This window comes from Ascidiella aspersa, chromosome 3 (assembly GCF_963924565.1).
Source record: "Ascidiella aspersa chromosome 3, kaAscAspe10.2, whole genome shotgun sequence".
Taxonomy (NCBI): domain Eukaryota; kingdom Metazoa; phylum Chordata; class Ascidiacea; order Phlebobranchia; family Ascidiidae; genus Ascidiella; species Ascidiella aspersa.
Window position 1 is genome coordinate 10,870,505 of NC_139449.1, and position 17,097 is coordinate 10,887,601.

A 17,097-nucleotide genomic window follows, 5' to 3' on the forward strand; every position below is an offset into this window, starting at 1 on the left:
TGTAGAGAGGAGAGTATGGGCTGAACAAATGGAATGTATTATACTCTCCTTGAGAGCCGATAATGGCATTAATTAGCTCTACAAAAAAGATTCTATTAAGATATGCGGAAAACAGTTTTCAGCTCTGAATTTTGTTCAAAGTAAGAGTATTTATCAACAAACTAAATTTAGTAAAACAAATGTCGGCCAATAATACTATCTGTCAAATTCTATCTTCGAAAATTAGTTTACTTGTTTTATAAAATTTGTACATTAGTTGTAATATTAAAATCATTGTTTTTATATTTTTTACATTACAGCAAAAAAACGAAAGTTTCTTCAAACTGGTGCAATGCCAAGTAAACATTGTAAAGCTATCAGAGCGAAAAGCACCGAAAGATCGAGATATGCCAAAGAATTTGTTTTAAATCACTGCAATCGTTTTCTAATACAGCTAAATTGTTTGTTAAAAAAATGTACCAATTGGAAAATCAAGTCACAGTCAGAAAAACACAGTTACACTTAGCAAAGGACTTCAAATATGACAAAGAAGAATTTTCTATTTTTGTTAATGCAGCATTAAGTGTTGAGATTCATCATTTTGGATAGCCAAGTGTTCAACAAACTCCTAACCTAGCTACAGAAAAAAAGAAGTTTTAATGAGTTAATTTGCTATATTGAGGAACTTGAGTTACGTAGAGGAATTCAGCAGCACTTTTTTTTACAAGAACGGACACCAGAATGGCCCAGCGTATATTATCCAGAGGAAGTAAACCTTTTGAGAAACAAGAGTACCCGAAAGTACTTGAGTATGCTTGTGATATGTTAGCCAGATCAATATTGTGAACTTTGTCTGTAAAATGCAAAATTCTCCAGTTACAATTTGTTTCTTATCTAGGTCTATTTTTTCGCTGAACACCACCAACGTAAAATCAATTGCTTTTGGTAAATTCAGTGTTGAGACGGCAGGGATATTTCCAGTGTTGTAATGACTTAAGTCAAATGACTTGACTTGACTTGGGTTGAAATAAAGCATTTCTTTAAGTATTTTTTTTAATAAAATTGAGCTATTTGTCCAAATTTTTGCACAAAAAAACAAATTGCTTGCTCTATGTTCCCTTTTTCTTATTTTTTAGTTCAGTTATTGTTCATAATCATACGAGTTGGGTTTAACGTTTTATTTTTATGACAAGGACATGACTTGAAGTTGATTTGCTCTAATTATGACTTGACTTGGACTAAAGTCTTTTTAAAATGACTTGTTTACAACACTGGATATTTCCGTATCCCACCCTGTATTACAATCTTTGGCCTGGAATTAAAAATAAGGATTTATAAAAAAGTAAAACATTAACTAGATATATTAATTGACTAAAAATAATTTTATACCAATCTTTTACCTTTTTAGCCCTTTTCCGTATTTTGGTGCTGCTCGCAGCTCCAACAAAATTGACCATAAGTGCGGCGAATCTAATTGATCTATTTTTTCCGTCGCTTGATACCTAAATAAAATTGGTATTGCTCATGAACTAAGTTCGAATAACCACCACTTGTAATTGAGCTAAATGTGTTCAATTAAAATATTAGAAATACTTGTGATTTGTAGTTACATCATAAACCTGTGGTTTTCATCTGCAGGGTCGGAAAGTAAAATCCCAGGGGATTCTAGAACAGCGGTTCCCTCCAATATTTTGCTGATGAAGCTATGCATTTACGCGGCCCTATAAAAATGTCAGTTGACCCATGTTTCTTGTAGTACAATTGTACAGTCACGATTCGTTCCATGGAACAATGTTCCCGACTAAATAATACAACATAATATATGCTTTAATGTAAGCCTAATGTTGAAAAACTTAAAGACTAATTCTCCTTGCGGACCCTGTGAAACACTGTTCTAAAATATCAGGTTTCGAAACAACGAATCCAGAATACCGAAACCTAGTATATTTTATAATAATTTAACATCATACACCAAAATGAGGAACTCGCATAACTTCAAAAGAAGTGAGAAGGGGGGTCGCAAGACCACAGGGAACTCACTTCAATATTCAAATTTCATTATGATTTGCTTTAGAAATATCGATTTCATGGTTGCGTTGTTTAAAATTTAGGAGGGGCGGCGGATTCAAAAATAATTAAGATCCATTTTTTTCTAAAAAACGCGGTTTTATTCTGTGCGCCACAGTGTCTGCTCATTCAACTCTACATGCTTAAAATAATTCTCGGAAAACACTATTTCATAAATTAAATATAATAAACTAACAACACTGAATACACTTATTTTCTCCATTCAGCGAACATCACGCAATTGCTTTAAAATAATCTAGAATGGCAAGTATGGTTGGAGAAATAAATACGCAGTTTACTTGCTAAATGGATGGGGCTGAAATTGTACTTTGTAGAGGTCGAAAGAAACTGTAAACAAATTATTAGGATGAAAATACGGCTCATTTGTTATGAGATGAAACACACCCATACATACTTCTCCTTTATTTTGCAGAGTTGCTGAGTTTAAAAGAACTACTCAGTTATTTCAATCTGAGCGACTTTGCCAAGGTTACCCATTTTGTTCTATTGTAGTAAATTTGTTTTGATTTAATCAGAAAATTAAGCTAACTGCTGAACAAATTTTTTAAAAGTAAAAATATCGACTGAAATAATTCAAAAATTAGGACAATCAGGTAAACATTGTGATAGTAACTAGTTTGATGCCAGCGTAAATATTTGCTATATTACAGTGGTACTAGATTGCCAAAAAAAAGAAAATGTGGAAGAGCCTAATGGACAGCATACCTAGACAAAGCATTCTATCTAAATATTTGTTTAAACAAACCTAAATATGTGATTTGAAAGTAGGCTTACTACTTTTGCCTTATTAATTTTATTGACTTTAAAGCCTATTTTTGTTGTAATCATGGTCAATTTACCCATCTTGATTTATTTTTATTTCTACTTTTTGTTTATAAACTTAATTTGACATGGCAGGACGAAATATATAGCAATAGCCAATAAAGAAAAACTGACCTAGTAAGTAGTAACAACGGAAATTTGGCACCTACCACAAGAAAAGTCAGACAGGGCTAATAACGCATAATTAGATCATATCTGCGAATTTGCAATATGGCAAAAAATTAAATATCCAGACATGGAAGGTTCTTGAATCATGACATGCTTTCCATCTATGACACATAAAAACAACTGAAAGTTCCACTGGCAATCGATATTGCACCACTCGTTTGTCGTTGGCATTTTTAGGTTAAACGCCTGCAACACTTGGGAATATTGCGGCTTGCGGCACACGTTTCTTTCAAAATGTTGATCTGTGCCCACACGAAAGTTTAACGCAACTGTTGAATATGAGGGCGAAGCAACTTCAATAACCCGTCGTAGGAAGCTACAGTTATACTAAAATAGTGGGTAGAAGCTCTCTGGGTCCTCTCGCATTTATTCTACAAGATTTTGCTCGCCTTACTCCTCCTTTTTTTGCAAAATAGGCCTCGCCCAGCATTTTCTTTATTAAATTAAGCTTTGGGATCCATCTAAATTTAATCCCGATTAATCTTCTTGTACACAATTCCCAAAACTTACTACAAAATGTATTACAGCTTCTCAACCATATTTCTAACTGTCAAAACTTACACTTTGGTTTGGTGAAAATTGGTTCAATAAAATAAATTATTTTCATCAATTCCCACTCCCTTTTGCAACTGGCATGCCAAGACCCACACTGCCTCCTATTCTTGCTTTTTCTCTTTTGTATATTTTTTTTAATCGCTTGCAGGTCTTTTTAATTTCTTCCTCTACAGTACATAATAGTGGTAGAAGCACATATTACAGGTATTAACAGAAGTAACTGAAAACTTTTCTAACCTGTTTTGAAAATCTGAACTACTTGACCTAAATCCTTTGTACATGTTTTTTATTACTACTAAATAAATATATTCTTAGGTAAAGTAGTGATTTTAAAGTCCAGAAAATTTTATAACATTTACAACTGTACCTTTGCCCGGAATGCCACCGCTGTTCGCAACTGCTTGCCAATCGTTATTGCGGATATTTTTTTTATCGTACATACCCCTGCTTGTGTCGTAAAGGCAGGGATATTTCTTGTATAAAAATCTCTACTACCATCTTAAATTACACTTTTGAAATGAAATAAGCTATAGAAGAATTGCAATCATATCAGACTTTGAAATGCATTAGTCACAGTTGACTTACTGTACAGTTACTGGTGGTCACTGGTCAGGTCTAAGTGGGGCAAATTTAATTTAAGCCTCATCTTAAGTTTCATCTCCAAAATCCATCGTGCAATGAAAACAATAACTGTTTGCGTTGATGTAAAACGTGTAAAAACTGCCCTGAAAAAGATTTCAGAAACAGGCACACTACAACCAGATATGCGTGGTAAGACAGGAAATCACAATACACTGCCCAAAGACCGCGAGGAAAAAGTAATAAAGCATATACAAAAAGTTACGTTAGGAAGGAGACGAAATACCAATACTTACCCGAAGAGCCAGCTGTCCATCGCAGAGCCTTATCGCATGTATTTATTGGATCAAAGTCATGCGGCTAAAATTTACTGCTGATAATCCTGCACCTCTGTACTTCAAGTACACCCATTGTAATGAAAATTATCAAAGAGTAACCTTGATTAATAAAGTTCGTCATATTGCAAAAAGAGATCATTACATCAAAAGCTTTGCCAAAGTTGTACAGCACAACGGTTGGAATCAAAAAGGATAAATTAAAAAACTTGTGTGATAAGAGTTTGCTACCAATTTGCCACTCACAAAAGATGTTTCAGAAGACCTTTGGATTTGACATTAGACATGTAGCGTTTGCGCTCCATATTGTTACCGGCTTGAAACCCCGGCCAACCAAATGAAGCAGGCTGGCCGGTTGTGACGTCGTCACACCAGCCTCTGTGAATTCATCAAATTGAACCGCATTGTCACGATATTTAATTACCGCCAGCTGGAATGCTGTATATAAGGGATTTCATTTTATACCAAAAATTGCAGTCTTGCATACTGTTCATTGTGGAGTCCAAATCGCGTACGTTATACGGAGGTAATTATTGTATGTATGTATCGTAAGTACCTGTAAGTACTGTTTGTCGTTGTGTAAATGCAATAAATATTCCTTCATTGTGCTTAAACCCACAAATTGGTGACCCCGACGTGATATTGAACACGCATTAATTCCTTCTGACTAACTAATATTCTGAAATAATTAATATTAACCTATTGTGTTGCTTTAAATCTATTTTGTAACCTACGCTTTTGCACCTATTTTTAGTCTTATTTACCGTGTGCTATTCTTAAAATCGATGTCGAAGAAGAACTTTTCCGTTTTGTTTTCAAAGGTTTCAAGCAAATTTAAAATAATTCGAAATTTTCCATCTCTAAGCTACGGCGTCCGCAAATAGGCTCCTTTTCTAAACCTGTTTTTCCTTTCTCTAAAGACAGTTTAACAGAAAATGATGTTCCAATGCCATCGGTTACAGTTGTTCCACCGATTGCAGTGTCAATCTTGTCTAACGATTCTGTTTCTCAACCTGCAGCTGATCTTTTAGCCCAACCGCAGATGGACAACGTCCAACCGCTTTCAACTTTCGAAGCCGCTCCATCGTCGTTTTGCAACACGGCAAAACCTTTAAATGTTCCCGTAAAATCTTTTCAGCCTGTTGCAGTTACGTCCAACAGCGAACTTTCAAATGCAGAAGCGATGCCTCGTCAACAAAGCGAGTTTACTACATCTACGTACGAAACACCTATGACATTATGCAACTCTACGTCAAACTCTATTCGAAAGGTACTTTTAACCTATCTTTTTCACCTTTCTCTTATCAGACAGGAATTCTTGTCGATCGATTGATGATTTTAAGTATCTCGATGACTGGTATCGTCCGCCTGACCTAACAGCTTGCAAGCACATCTTGCGGATCTGTTGCGACAGAAGCAGCACTTTCCTACGACGTTTACACCTGATGATAACATAGTAAGCTTTCATAACTTTACCTTATCTATCTACGGCCTCTTACTATTCTAATCTTCTCTTCCTCTTATTCTCAGCTTTTTGCTAGTTTTTTGATAGACGTTTTGTTAACGTTTTTGGGTAATTTTTAGCGCCTATGGCTTAAGGTTATCGCTAACGCAGGGATGGGCCTTGCATAATCAAATTGAATTTCACTAATACGCTCACGTAGGATGGCAGCTATAGTTTATTCGTAATTTTTGTGCGCGCTATGTGCATTGTCAGTTATTGATACATGCCTTGTTTACCTTTTTACGCACCACGCCTGTTTTTCTCTCTAAGCCGCCGCCATTGTAAGGATGTTGTTGCGTAATTATGCGCACGTTTTAATGTTGACATATCGGTCGAACAATGCAGATTTAAAACCGCTTTTGAGCTAACTAAATTTACGGCATAGCTGTTCAGTCAGTTGCAAAATTACGTCTCTTATTGTTAAGTTAAAGGTGAAACCTTACGTAAGAGAATATTCTTCTCTCGTAAACTAATCTCTAAGCCTATAAACAGATATATTTATCTCTCACACTTACAGAAGTTGCGCCTTCTGAAGTGCATTTCCGTTTGCAGCTAACCTGCAGTCTGGTCCTATATGGTTTACGGTGTTTGATCAGAGAGATATCACACCTAAAATAACCTGACCGTTTTGTTTGTATTCCGGGCATAGATCCCGATGTTTTCAAGGCCACGTGGATGCCTTTTTACCTTACTGACGGCTGAGGTAGTACCGTCACATGTCCATTTGGGTTACAAGCTTGCAATAGTGTAACTTTTTAGCTTAACCTTTACGCCAAGGTTAAAATGTCTGTCATTTAGTGATTACTTTTAAAATGGACAAGGCGTTTATTTTGTTTTCGAGTTTCAGAGATTAGCACCGTTTAACTTTCTTTATTTGGTATTCTAGAACGATAGATTCTAGGCATTTGACTGACGGTTTTTGTCTTTCTACATTAAAATTACGATTTTTACGGCTCTATTTCTGCATTGTAGGCTGTACATTTAAATGTTGTATTCTTGTATTCGCATGTTGTTAAACGCCGGTGTAAGTATTTTTACACAGATCGTTCAACAACAAAGTACCAGCTCGATTACGGAGGGATTCTCGAACACTATAAAGAGCAGTTCAGTTTCAGCTCTGACTACCAACGTGCTTTGTACGAAGCGAGCTTTTTCATCGTTGGACAACAGTCATCTATGTTTCGGAGGTCGCCACCGTTCCTGACTTGTGCTACAAAGAGCCGATCGACAAGGAGGACATGATCATCCCATGAACAATGTGTTTGACTTCCTGGAGGAAGAAGTCCAACATGGAGTCTCTCCGGACATATTGCTTCAAAGACAAGGGGAGTGACATGTAGCGTTTGCGCTCCATATTGTTACCGGCTTGAAACCCCGGCCAACCAAATGAAGCAGGCTGGCCGGTTGTGACGTCGTCACACCAGCCTCTGTGAATTCATCAAATTGACAGTTTATTGCCTGATCGTGTTTTCGTCGATTGTCCGAGTTTCCTCTTTTTCGATGCGTCGCCGAACCGCATTGTCACGATATTTAATTACCGCCAGCTGGAATGCTGTATATAAGGGATTTCATTTTATACCAAAAATTGCAGTCTTGCATACTGTTCATTGTGGAGTCCAGATCGCGTACGTTATACGGAGGTAATTATTGTATGTATGTATCGTAAGTACCTGTAAGTACTGTTTGTCGTTGTGTAAATGCAATAAATATTCCTTCATTGTGCTTAAACCCACAGACTCTTCTTTTTTTGTATATGTATTTTCGTTTCGTTGTTGTACAAGTTGTTTAAGCTGAGAATTGCCTATAGTTAGGTACCCAAGTTGAAGTTTCATTTTTAGAATTGATTTCTTTAAACTAGACTCCAAAAGCCATGTTAGTTTGTAGCAGCCAGAAGTAAAGAAAACAGTCAGTAATGGTGCTTTGAAAAAAGACTTTTGTCCAAAACTTGAAAATTTATGGACTTATGTCCAAAAGGGGCTTATATAAATGGAGGGGGGGTGCCCCCTTCTACAATTTGATCATGTACATTTTGACGACCATAATATGGTATACTAATATGTTACATATAATTACAATGGCATGTATTCAAGAATAGTTGGTTTTCCAGCGACGCCCGACGTATGTACGTATGTCGGGTGTTTACTTAAACATCCAACTAACTGAAATAGGGTGGATTTTGCAGCAATCCACTTATAGAAAAGTAATATGATATTTTTACCCACAACAAATGCTACAAGCGATTCCACCTTTACGATTTACAGTGTCTAGATTCTAAATAAAATAAAGAGATAGTTTTTATCATACACATTGTACACTAAAACCCTACAATGCGTCCCGTACTAGGTCTGTAGAATTGCTTTCTACAGAAGTAAAAAATGGTTTTTACCTGGGGTATTACCGACATCGAAAAGCTTTGTCAAACCTATTGTAGAAATGTCAACGTCGTCGATAAAAATTTGTCCAGCGCTTTGTTCGTTCAAACGAAACAGTGACACGACAAAAGAGCTTTATCCCGCACCGGTCCTACCTACTATTCCAAGCTGAGAGGTAAAATAATTACAAAAACATTGGCAACAAGCTTAAGTAATATAAATTTTAACAAAAATCGAACACTATAGCTCCTGTCAAATTCCGGTTAGATAATAATATATTTTTGTTTGTCTTCAAAGAATATTACCTAAATAATACTAGAAGTATTTTGGGGGAAATTCAGATTAATCGTCCGATATCATTATACTCTGCGTGTACAGCCAAAATGGTGCTACTTTAATGAATAACTTACTAAAACGACCACAATGATTACTTTTAAATTTTCTCGTAACAAGCCGCATTAGCTGGACGACATTCATTTGGTTCTGGCGAGCGTACCATGAAATAATTTACCTTTTCACCCGGTTTTACTTCAAAAGATGATTGATTTGTTTGAGCATATCAGGTCCACCTTTATAATGGGCAAAGGAAACATTGTGGAACCTTATGTTTCCCCTAGAAGGCTAATCGGGCCTCGGTTCCGTTTCAGACACTACGAGGGTCGCCTCTGGTGACAGCTTTGAATATTGCTGGATTCGTTCGACTGACGTCATCTAATAAGAAACCAGTACATATTTTATTTGGGCAATTTCTGAAAATCTGTTTTAAGATTCGTTTACTTGATGGTATATTTTTACATTGGAAAAGTATACCTTTAACATACTGGTTTATTTTTTGTCGTATTTTATATTGTTGTCTATTGCCTAAATTTAAAAGAACGTGTTTCAACATTTGAAAGAATAAACTCTTTAAGGTAGCTTAATAATTAATTGCAATGCCAAAAAAGTCGAGTAGATCAACATCATCTTAATAAGGCGTTTCGATGCTAACGTCTATCATCTTTAGTTAATTCAAGATTATGTTGAACTACTTGACTTTTTGGCTTGGAAATTCAGTAAAAGTTATTTGAAAAAAAAAATGCAGTACCCTGGATAAATATTAGGATAAACTCTCATTATTTATTTTTTTGAACAAGAATCTGTTAGGGTTAACTCTAAAATCTATTTGGGCGTTGAATTTTCCAATTCTTACATGGATTTCGAATTCGGTGCTAAGCCGAATACAACACTGGAAAACTTCTATGAGTTGAAGGGAAAGGAAGCAAACTGCTCCGATGAAGATGACGCTAACTACCTCCAGGCGAAAGCTGAACCATCTTGTTTCGCTAGGAAACAAAAACCAGACGCCTAAAAAATTAAAATTGCGTTAAAAACGGACAACTTTTGGTATCTGTGGAGTTTATCCAGTGTTGTTTAACACTTCCTTAACAATTAATAGTTTAGCAAGAAAACTTTTTTAAATAATGAGTTGCGTTGTTTAACTTCATCTTGCTTTTTGACAAGTGTGGATGAAAATATTAAAGTTGACGGTTTTCTTGAATCGAAAATAGTGAAGTCCCAAGCGCGTTTTATTTTTCCTTTTATTCACAGCTATAGTTGTGTTTTAAACCCGACAAAATTTGTCATTGTAGGCTCACGACTCACGTGCGGAGTTGCGACATAATCCACAACGAAGAAGGCAAATTTGCTGTCCTACTTGACTTTTTGGTAAGTCTTTCTTTATGACGAATATCTCCTTTCTCTGTGACGCGTTGGTCGATTGTGCTCCCCCTTAATTATGCGGTTCTGAGCCATTGTTTAGATCTTACGACATGGAGAAAAGATCAACAACTAGAAATATCGAAACAGGATTAGATCGTGATATCAACAAAACAAATAATCACGTTTTTCTATTTCCAGTAACTAAAACGTTTGCCTTTTCTGTGATTGTAAGCCATGTCCTTAAATTAATAATTTCCCTGATACAAACTTGTTCACCAAAGCTTAATAAGAACAGCTCTTGTTTTTGTTTAACTAAATTTTTTTTAGTTTGAGAAACCAACTTCGGATTGAACGGTTTTGCTAACACAAAGAATCAAATCTAGAACAAGTATACAACATTTGTTATTTAGGTGGATGAACGACCTATTTACCCTCAGCGACAAGAAAGACCTCGTCACTGGCGATCTGGCGATTTGTACAAACATTTAGACAGCGAAACGTCTACTGCAGTTTGTGATCGTTTGGAAAGGTACATCTGCGTTTTTGTAGGAAACGTTTTTTCTATTGTTATTTTCCCAGCAACTCTACGTATTTACCCAGTCAGAAATTTATGTGCGGGCCTTACGAGTCAAATATGGCCCACCACCAGGAGTAGATCGCGTAAATCCCCTAGATATATCTCTGCTGGGAGACCGGAAAGGTAACATCGGCCCATGTTAGATTTTCGCTGATTTACCATACATGGCATTTCATATGGGCCAAACGTGAAACTAGACTGGCCAAATATATACCAAAATTGAAAAAACATATGAAAAATATAATAGTTTTGGAATTGAGGTACAACACGCAGTACACAATCACAATGGCATCATGTAGAACAGTGTTTCCCAAACTGTGGTACGCGTACCACTAGTGGTACGCGAGAGCCTTCCAGGTGGTACGCGAGCTACTCACTGAAGTTGCAAAGAGTTAAGGCAATATAACGTATTTGTTGCGTGTATTAGCCTATACTTTCTTCATGGAGTCATACGTAAGCTATTCTAACGGGAATGTTACTAAGTTGTAATGTACAATACAACGCTAGTTGTTGCAGATTCGGGTTAAGCTACGTATTATGCATTATTATGTCATAATTGTTTTTATTTGGGTTTCACACGCCAGCAGAAACGCCAATTGTATGTTAGGCATATGAAGTAGGTAGGCATGTCACCTGTAGCCTAGACCTTCTGCTGATAGTAGAGGTTTTGTAGCCTAACTATTTATCGATCTTCCATTTATGTTCAACTAATTTTTATATTGTTAGGAACTGTTGTAGTGTTACAGCTTAATTGTATTTAGTTTAATATTTACAAGCTTTTTCTAACATGTCGAAGCGAATGTATAGTCCATAAAGTATGGGTTCATAGCTATCGAACATAGGGGAGAGTCTCTGCCGCAATGTGTAGTTTGCATGAAGACCCTTGCTAATTCGGCTATGAAACCCAGTCTCCTCAAGCGTCACCTTGACACAAACCATTCTAACGAGAAAGACCGAGATGAGAGTTACTTTCAGCGACTTGGGGAGAACGCAAAGCGGCAGCGCCTGGACAAGGGTGGCACAATATATCAGAGAAAGAAGGCTGTTGTTAAAGCATCCTATGAAGTCGCTCTCCTGGTCGCTAAAAACATGAAGGCACATACCATTGGTGAGTCTCTCGTAATGCCAGCAGCAAAGATCTTGGTTAAACACGTGATTGGAGAGGAGGCGGCTGCAAAGCTAGAAAGTGTATCCCTTTCTAACAACACTGTCAAAAATCGAATAGAGGAGATGCCCATTGATATTGCCGACCAAGTTATTGTGGGTTTGAAAAACTCAAAGTTTGGGTTTTCAATTCAGCTGGACGAATCGACGGACATAACAAACAATGCTCAGTTACTTGTGTACGCTCGCTACACGCAAGACGATTCTGTGAAAACTGAGTTGCTGATGAGCAAGGAACTTCCCAGTACAACAAAAGGAAAAGATGTTTTTGAAATGTTGGACAATTTTTTCAAACAGAATGAACTGGACTGGAAAAAGTTGATTGGCTGTACAACAGACGGGGCTCCCTCCATGCTGGGGCGTAAATCAGGCTTTGCGTCTCATCTGAAAGTTGTTTCACCAAACGCAACCATTGTTCATTGCTTCATACATAGATTTGCCCTCTGCGCAAAGGTGCTTCCTGAGAATATGTTACTCTGCCTGAACCGAGTTATCAAACTGGTAAATTTTGTTAAAACATCCGCCCTAAATACCCGATTGTTCAAGCGACTTTGTGAAGATTTTGGCTCCAACCACACCGGTCTTCTCTATTACACGGAAGTGCGCTGGCTCTCTCGCGGTAATGCGACAAGGAGACTGTTTGAACTGCGGGATGAGCTACTGCAATTTTTCAGGGAGAAAAATCACGCTTTTCAAACAGATCTAGAGAGTAAGGATTTTGTTACAAGATTGGCCTATTTATCCGACATCTTCGAAGTCCTAAACAACTTCAACCTGTCATTCCAAGGTCCCAACAGAAGTTTACCTGAGTTTATCTCGAAGCTGGAAGCGTTTGTACGTAAACTGGCCCTCTGGACAGAGAACGTGAAGAATAAAAGCTACGGAATGTTCAAATGCCTCACCTCTGTTGAGAACGAACCTAATCATGAACTTTCTAAAGAAATTGCCTGTCATCTTTCGCAACTAAAGACGGAGTTGATGCATTACTTTCCTGACGTTGCATCTTGTGCTTACTCCACCAACCCATTCTTCGTTGACCCGGCCGATCTACCTGTAGGGACTGGGGAACAAGAAGAACTAATCGACATTCAAACTGACATGACGGCAAAGATTAAGCATAAGGAAGGCTGTCCTATAAATTTTTGGTTGAGCATGGCGCCATCGTACCCAAACCTAGCCAATCACGCTGTTCCTCACTTGTTGATATTTCCATCTACGTGGGAGTGCGAGCAGGGGTTTTCGGCTTTGATGGCCATCAAATCGAAAAGCCGGAACCGTCTTGCTGCACCTGGGCATGATTTTCGCTGCGCTGTCAGCAATGCTATTCCTCGTATTGACCAGCTGGTCGAGAACAAACAATTACATCCATCAAATTAAACATATTTGTTGTGTTTTTGTTCATTTTTTAATTTGTCTTTCAAATCTGGGCTGATATTAGTTAGTACAAAAAATTGTTATTGTAGTTTTTGAGTTTTTCAAATTTTCTGGGTGTAGGTGGTACGCGAAGACAGTACGAAACCTCTGAATGGTACGCCAGTAGAATAAGTTTGGGAATCACTGATGTAGAAGAACGAAATGTCGAAATTGAAAAAAGATAGCAGTAATAAATACAGGGTGCGCCAAAAAACATACCACATTCCAAAATGTCACTGTACCAAAAAGCTGTAGCAGTCTGACAGGAGCTTGAATTGCAATATTTCAATTCAACCTCCTGTCAGACTGCCACAGCTTTGATACAGTAACAATTTTAAATGTGGTAGGGTTTTTTGGCGCGCCCTGTAGAAACAGTTGTTATCAAAGTCAGACTCGTGTAAAAAAAAAATTAGGATGTGAAGTTAGCGAGCAGACTTGTTTATGACAAACCTCGTTACCTCAATATTATCCAAGATGGCATTCAACTCCATCTCGTTGGAGGCTGGTTGAAAATCAAAGTATGATTTTCCATCTTTTATTATTACCAAAGAATCAACTTTTTTTTCAATATTTTTTGTGACTTGTGTTAAATGGTTTATTTGAGAAGAAATTCTCATTAATTCATGAGTAATATTTGGCACTTGACTCATAACTTTCTGCTTTTTCGGTGTTGATTGGTGTGGCATCATAAAACAACTGAAATCAAAATATTATTCATAAAAATAAAACAAACATCTAATTTATATTAAGTTAACCCTATTTAATTAGCAGCATATAGAAAATACTCACCGCTTTGGTGAAATAGAGTTGCTACGCACAAGTGGTGGTAGTATACAATCAGTTTGTGACATGCTTCGATCAGTTTCCTCTTCGGACGACTCAATGCCACTTAAAGAATACCCTTTTTTAAGGCACCCGTCATATGATTCTGCAAGTTAATCTATGTAAACACTAACATACTTGATTCACATAATATTGTGCATGCATAAGCTTTCCAGTTAGATTGAGGCAACACACAATCTTTGGCCAATTGTTGTATATCCCCAGAAATAGGCCATTTGCATGTAGTAGTATCTAACATCCAACCTCTATATACCACATCGGTTGTATTTCCTCTAAATTTGACGCAGACAAATTTTTTCATTTCGTTGTTAAGCTAGCAAATTCAAATCTTTAAAAATGTAAACCTGTAACTTCAGTAGAAAGAGAGTGGCCCAAATAATAGATAAAAGATTCATTCTTTTATTAGCAAACGTTTCGGCAATTTCTTTTGCCATCATCAGTGCAGTAAGTGAGGCTAAGATAAAAACGAGTCACTATATATACGCTCGGACGTTTTAGAACGTTATATAAACAGAAAAGGAAGTCGCAAAGTAACGGAGATAAGAACTGCAACGAAAAATTACATCAGTAAGGCGAAAGTAGGGCAAAGATAAGACAATGAGGTCAATGGGAAGCAACAGATACACGTAAGAGGGAATTAGTAATAAATTAAAAATGAAATATGAACACGACGATGGAATTGCGCGAATATACCATTTAAGTATTAAACAAATACAGGGGGACTGAGACCGTGTCAACATTGAGAGCGGGCTTGTGCTGCTGTATAAGCAGCGACTCCAACAGAAGGAGGCGGTAGCGGTCCCGTGCCGAGCCCAAAATCTCTGGGGAAGTGAAGTCCACTCGGTGGTTAGGATTGCTCTGCAAATGTTTGCAAACTTCGGAGGACGCCGAACGCTGGTGTTCATGCATACGGGTTCGAAGGTTACGTCGTGTCTGGCCGATATAAGAATGGCCGCATGAACAATTCAGGCGATATACGACACTGCATTGATTTAACGGCTTTTGTCGGTCTTTTATGCTGCAGAACTGTCCTGACAACTTTTGCGGTAGGTCGATTACCCGGAGACGTACTTTTCCCTCCGTGGTCCGGAGAACGAACCGCGACAATTCCTTCTTGATGCGGTGGTTGATATTGCCTAGATAAACAAGTTTTTCTCAATAAGATGGATACCTTACTTAACGACGAGACCAAGTTTCAACTCACCTCCTGCGATGACAACATCAAGAACTTAGAGAGATTACAAGGTTGCCTCCGATATTTAAAAAACAAGAAGGCTCTTTCACCCGAGGATTATACGCTAATGCACCCAACCTCCGCCAGAACACCAACGCTATTCGGCCTTCCAAAAATACACAAAGCAGGCGTTCCTCTCCGTCCAATCCTTGACTCGTCAGGAAGTTTCAATTACGACTGTGCTAAATGGCTCTCCAACTCGTTATCTTCGCTGCGCAGTCATGATAACTCTGTCAAGGACACATTCGAATTCCTCACCAGGATCAAACATGACTCATGCCAATACATTCATGGCAACATTCGACGCTCGCAGCCTGTTTACGAACGTGCCAGTCAGTTTTACGATTGATCTAATCCTATCGCAGATCTTTCGAGATGGGAATGACTCTTTTCATGGGCTAGATCGCCGTGATCGCCGTGGGCTAAAGAAATTGCTTCATTGGACCGCTGAGACCACAACATTTCAGTTCGATGACCGAATATACAAGCAGGTAGACGGAGTTGCGATGGGCTCGCCACTAGCACCCTTGATGGCCGACGTCATTATGAACTACGTCTTAGATAAGGCTTTAAAGGCCACTCCAGAGAAACACCGTCCATTGACCCTCTGTCGCTATGTAGACGATCTCTTTATGGTGTTTCCGAGTCGTAATTCTATGGAGACTTTCCATCGAGCCATTAACAACATTCACCACAATATCCAATTTACTAAGGAGATAGAGGAGAATCAACACATTACCTTCCTTGACGTCCTAGTGGAACATTCTGGTGACAGACTGAGTACAACAACCTACAGGAAACCGACGTTTAGCGGACTTTACACCAAGTGGTCCAGCTTCGTACCACGCCACCAAAAAGTGCAACTTGTGCGTACACTTATATCACGCGCGTACAAGATTGCCAGCTCGTATGCCAAGATGCACAACGAGTTCCGGAATATCACTAATATCCTACTGAAGAATGGCTACCCCATCAATTTAATTGATGCCAACATCAAGTCCTTCCTCCATCGTTTACACTGTGACACGACGGTGAAAGAACCTATGGAGAATGCTTTGCGACATATTGCCATAAAACTTGTTTATCTAGGCAATATCAACCACCGCATCAAGAAGGAATTGTCGCGGTTCGTTCTCCGGACCACGGAGGGAAAAGTACGTCTCCGGGTAATCGACCTACCGCAAAAGTTGTCAGGACAGTTCTGCAGCATAAAAGACCGACAAAAGCCGTTAAATCAATGCAGTGTCGTATATCGCCTGAATTGTTCATGCGGCCATTCTTATATCGGCCAGACACGACGTAACCTTCGAACCCGTATGCATGAACACCAGCGTTCGGCGTCCTCCGAAGTTTGCAAACATTTGCAGAGCAATCCTAACCACCGAGTGGACTTCACTTCCCCAGAGATTTTGGGCTCGGCACGAGACCGCTACCGCCTCCTTCTGTTGGAGTCGCTGCTTATACAGCAGCACAAGCTCGCTCTCAATGTTGACACGGTCTCAGTCCCCCTGTATTTGTTTAATACTTAAATGGTATATTCGCGCAATTCCATCGTCGTGTTCATATTTCATTTTTAATTTATTACTAATTCCCTCTTACGTGTATCTGTTGCTTCCCATTGACCTCATTGTCTTATCTTTGCCCTACTTTCGCCTTACTGATGTAATTTTTCGTTGCAGTTCTTATCTCCGTTACTTTGCGACTTCCTTTTCTGTTTATATAACGTTCTAAAACGTCCGAGCGTATATATAGTGACTCGTTTTTAT

The 17,097-nt window shown here is 38.2% G+C and overlaps 4 protein-coding genes across 4 annotated transcripts; 3 read left to right on the plus strand and 1 right to left on the minus strand.

The window, feature by feature from the left end:
- The first annotated feature begins 11,574 nt into the window (after positions 1–11,574).
- LOC146159939 (zinc finger BED domain-containing protein 5-like) lies at positions 11,575–12,709 on the plus strand. Its single transcript, XM_083384889.1, has 2 exons — positions 11,575–12,342; positions 12,629–12,709. The coding sequence occupies exons 1-2, from the start codon at positions 11,575–11,577 to the stop codon at positions 12,707–12,709; spliced, it is 849 nt and encodes a 282-aa protein (XP_083241015.1).
- LOC146159940 (protein FAM200A-like) lies at positions 12,649–13,218 on the plus strand. The gene has a single exon (XM_083384308.1). The coding sequence runs from the start codon at positions 12,727–12,729 to the stop codon at positions 13,216–13,218; it is 492 nt and encodes a 163-aa protein (XP_083240434.1). The 5' UTR covers positions 12,649–12,726.
- A 458-nt stretch (positions 13,219–13,676) lies between these two features.
- Positions 13,677–14,398, minus strand: LOC146159941 (uncharacterized). Its single transcript, XM_083384890.1, has 3 exons — positions 14,215–14,398; positions 14,044–14,182; positions 13,677–13,950 (listed from the first exon to the last, which is right to left on the minus strand). The coding sequence occupies exons 1-3, from the start codon at positions 14,396–14,398 to the stop codon at positions 13,677–13,679; spliced, it is 597 nt and encodes a 198-aa protein (XP_083241016.1).
- Positions 14,399–15,600: 1,202 nt separating this feature from the next.
- On the plus strand, positions 15,601–16,860 carry LOC146159942 (uncharacterized). The gene has a single exon (XM_083384891.1). It carries the CDS (start codon positions 15,601–15,603, stop codon positions 16,858–16,860), a length of 1,260 nt encoding a protein of 419 aa, XP_083241017.1.
- The last annotated feature ends 237 nt before the right edge of the window (positions 16,861–17,097 follow it).

Excerpts from the sequence above, each read along its gene's own strand:
- LOC146159942 (XM_083384891.1), top strand. The coding sequence starts at position 15,601 with ATGACTCATGCCAATACATTCATGGCAACATTCGACGCTCGCAGCCTG.
- LOC146159940 (XM_083384308.1), top strand. The coding sequence starts at position 12,727 with ATGTTCAAATGCCTCACCTCTGTTGAGAACGAACCTAATCATGAACTT.
- LOC146159941 (XM_083384890.1), bottom strand. The coding sequence starts at position 14,398 with ATGAAAAAATTTGTCTGCGTCAAATTTAGAGGAAATACAACCGATGTG. Across the intron at positions 14,183-14,214 it reads CACAATATTATGTGAATCAA|AATCATATGACGGGTGCCTT; the intron begins GTATGTTAGTGT and ends ATTAACTTGCAG. Across the intron at positions 13,951-14,043 it reads AACTCTATTTCACCAAAGCG|TTGTTTTATGATGCCACACC; the intron begins GTGAGTATTTTC and ends TTTTGATTTCAG.
- LOC146159939 (XM_083384889.1), top strand. The coding sequence starts at position 11,575 with ATGAAACCCAGTCTCCTCAAGCGTCACCTTGACACAAACCATTCTAAC. Across the intron at positions 12,343-12,628 it reads TGAACCGAGTTATCAAACTG|GTCCCAACAGAAGTTTACCT; the intron begins GTAAATTTTGTT and ends TGTCATTCCAAG.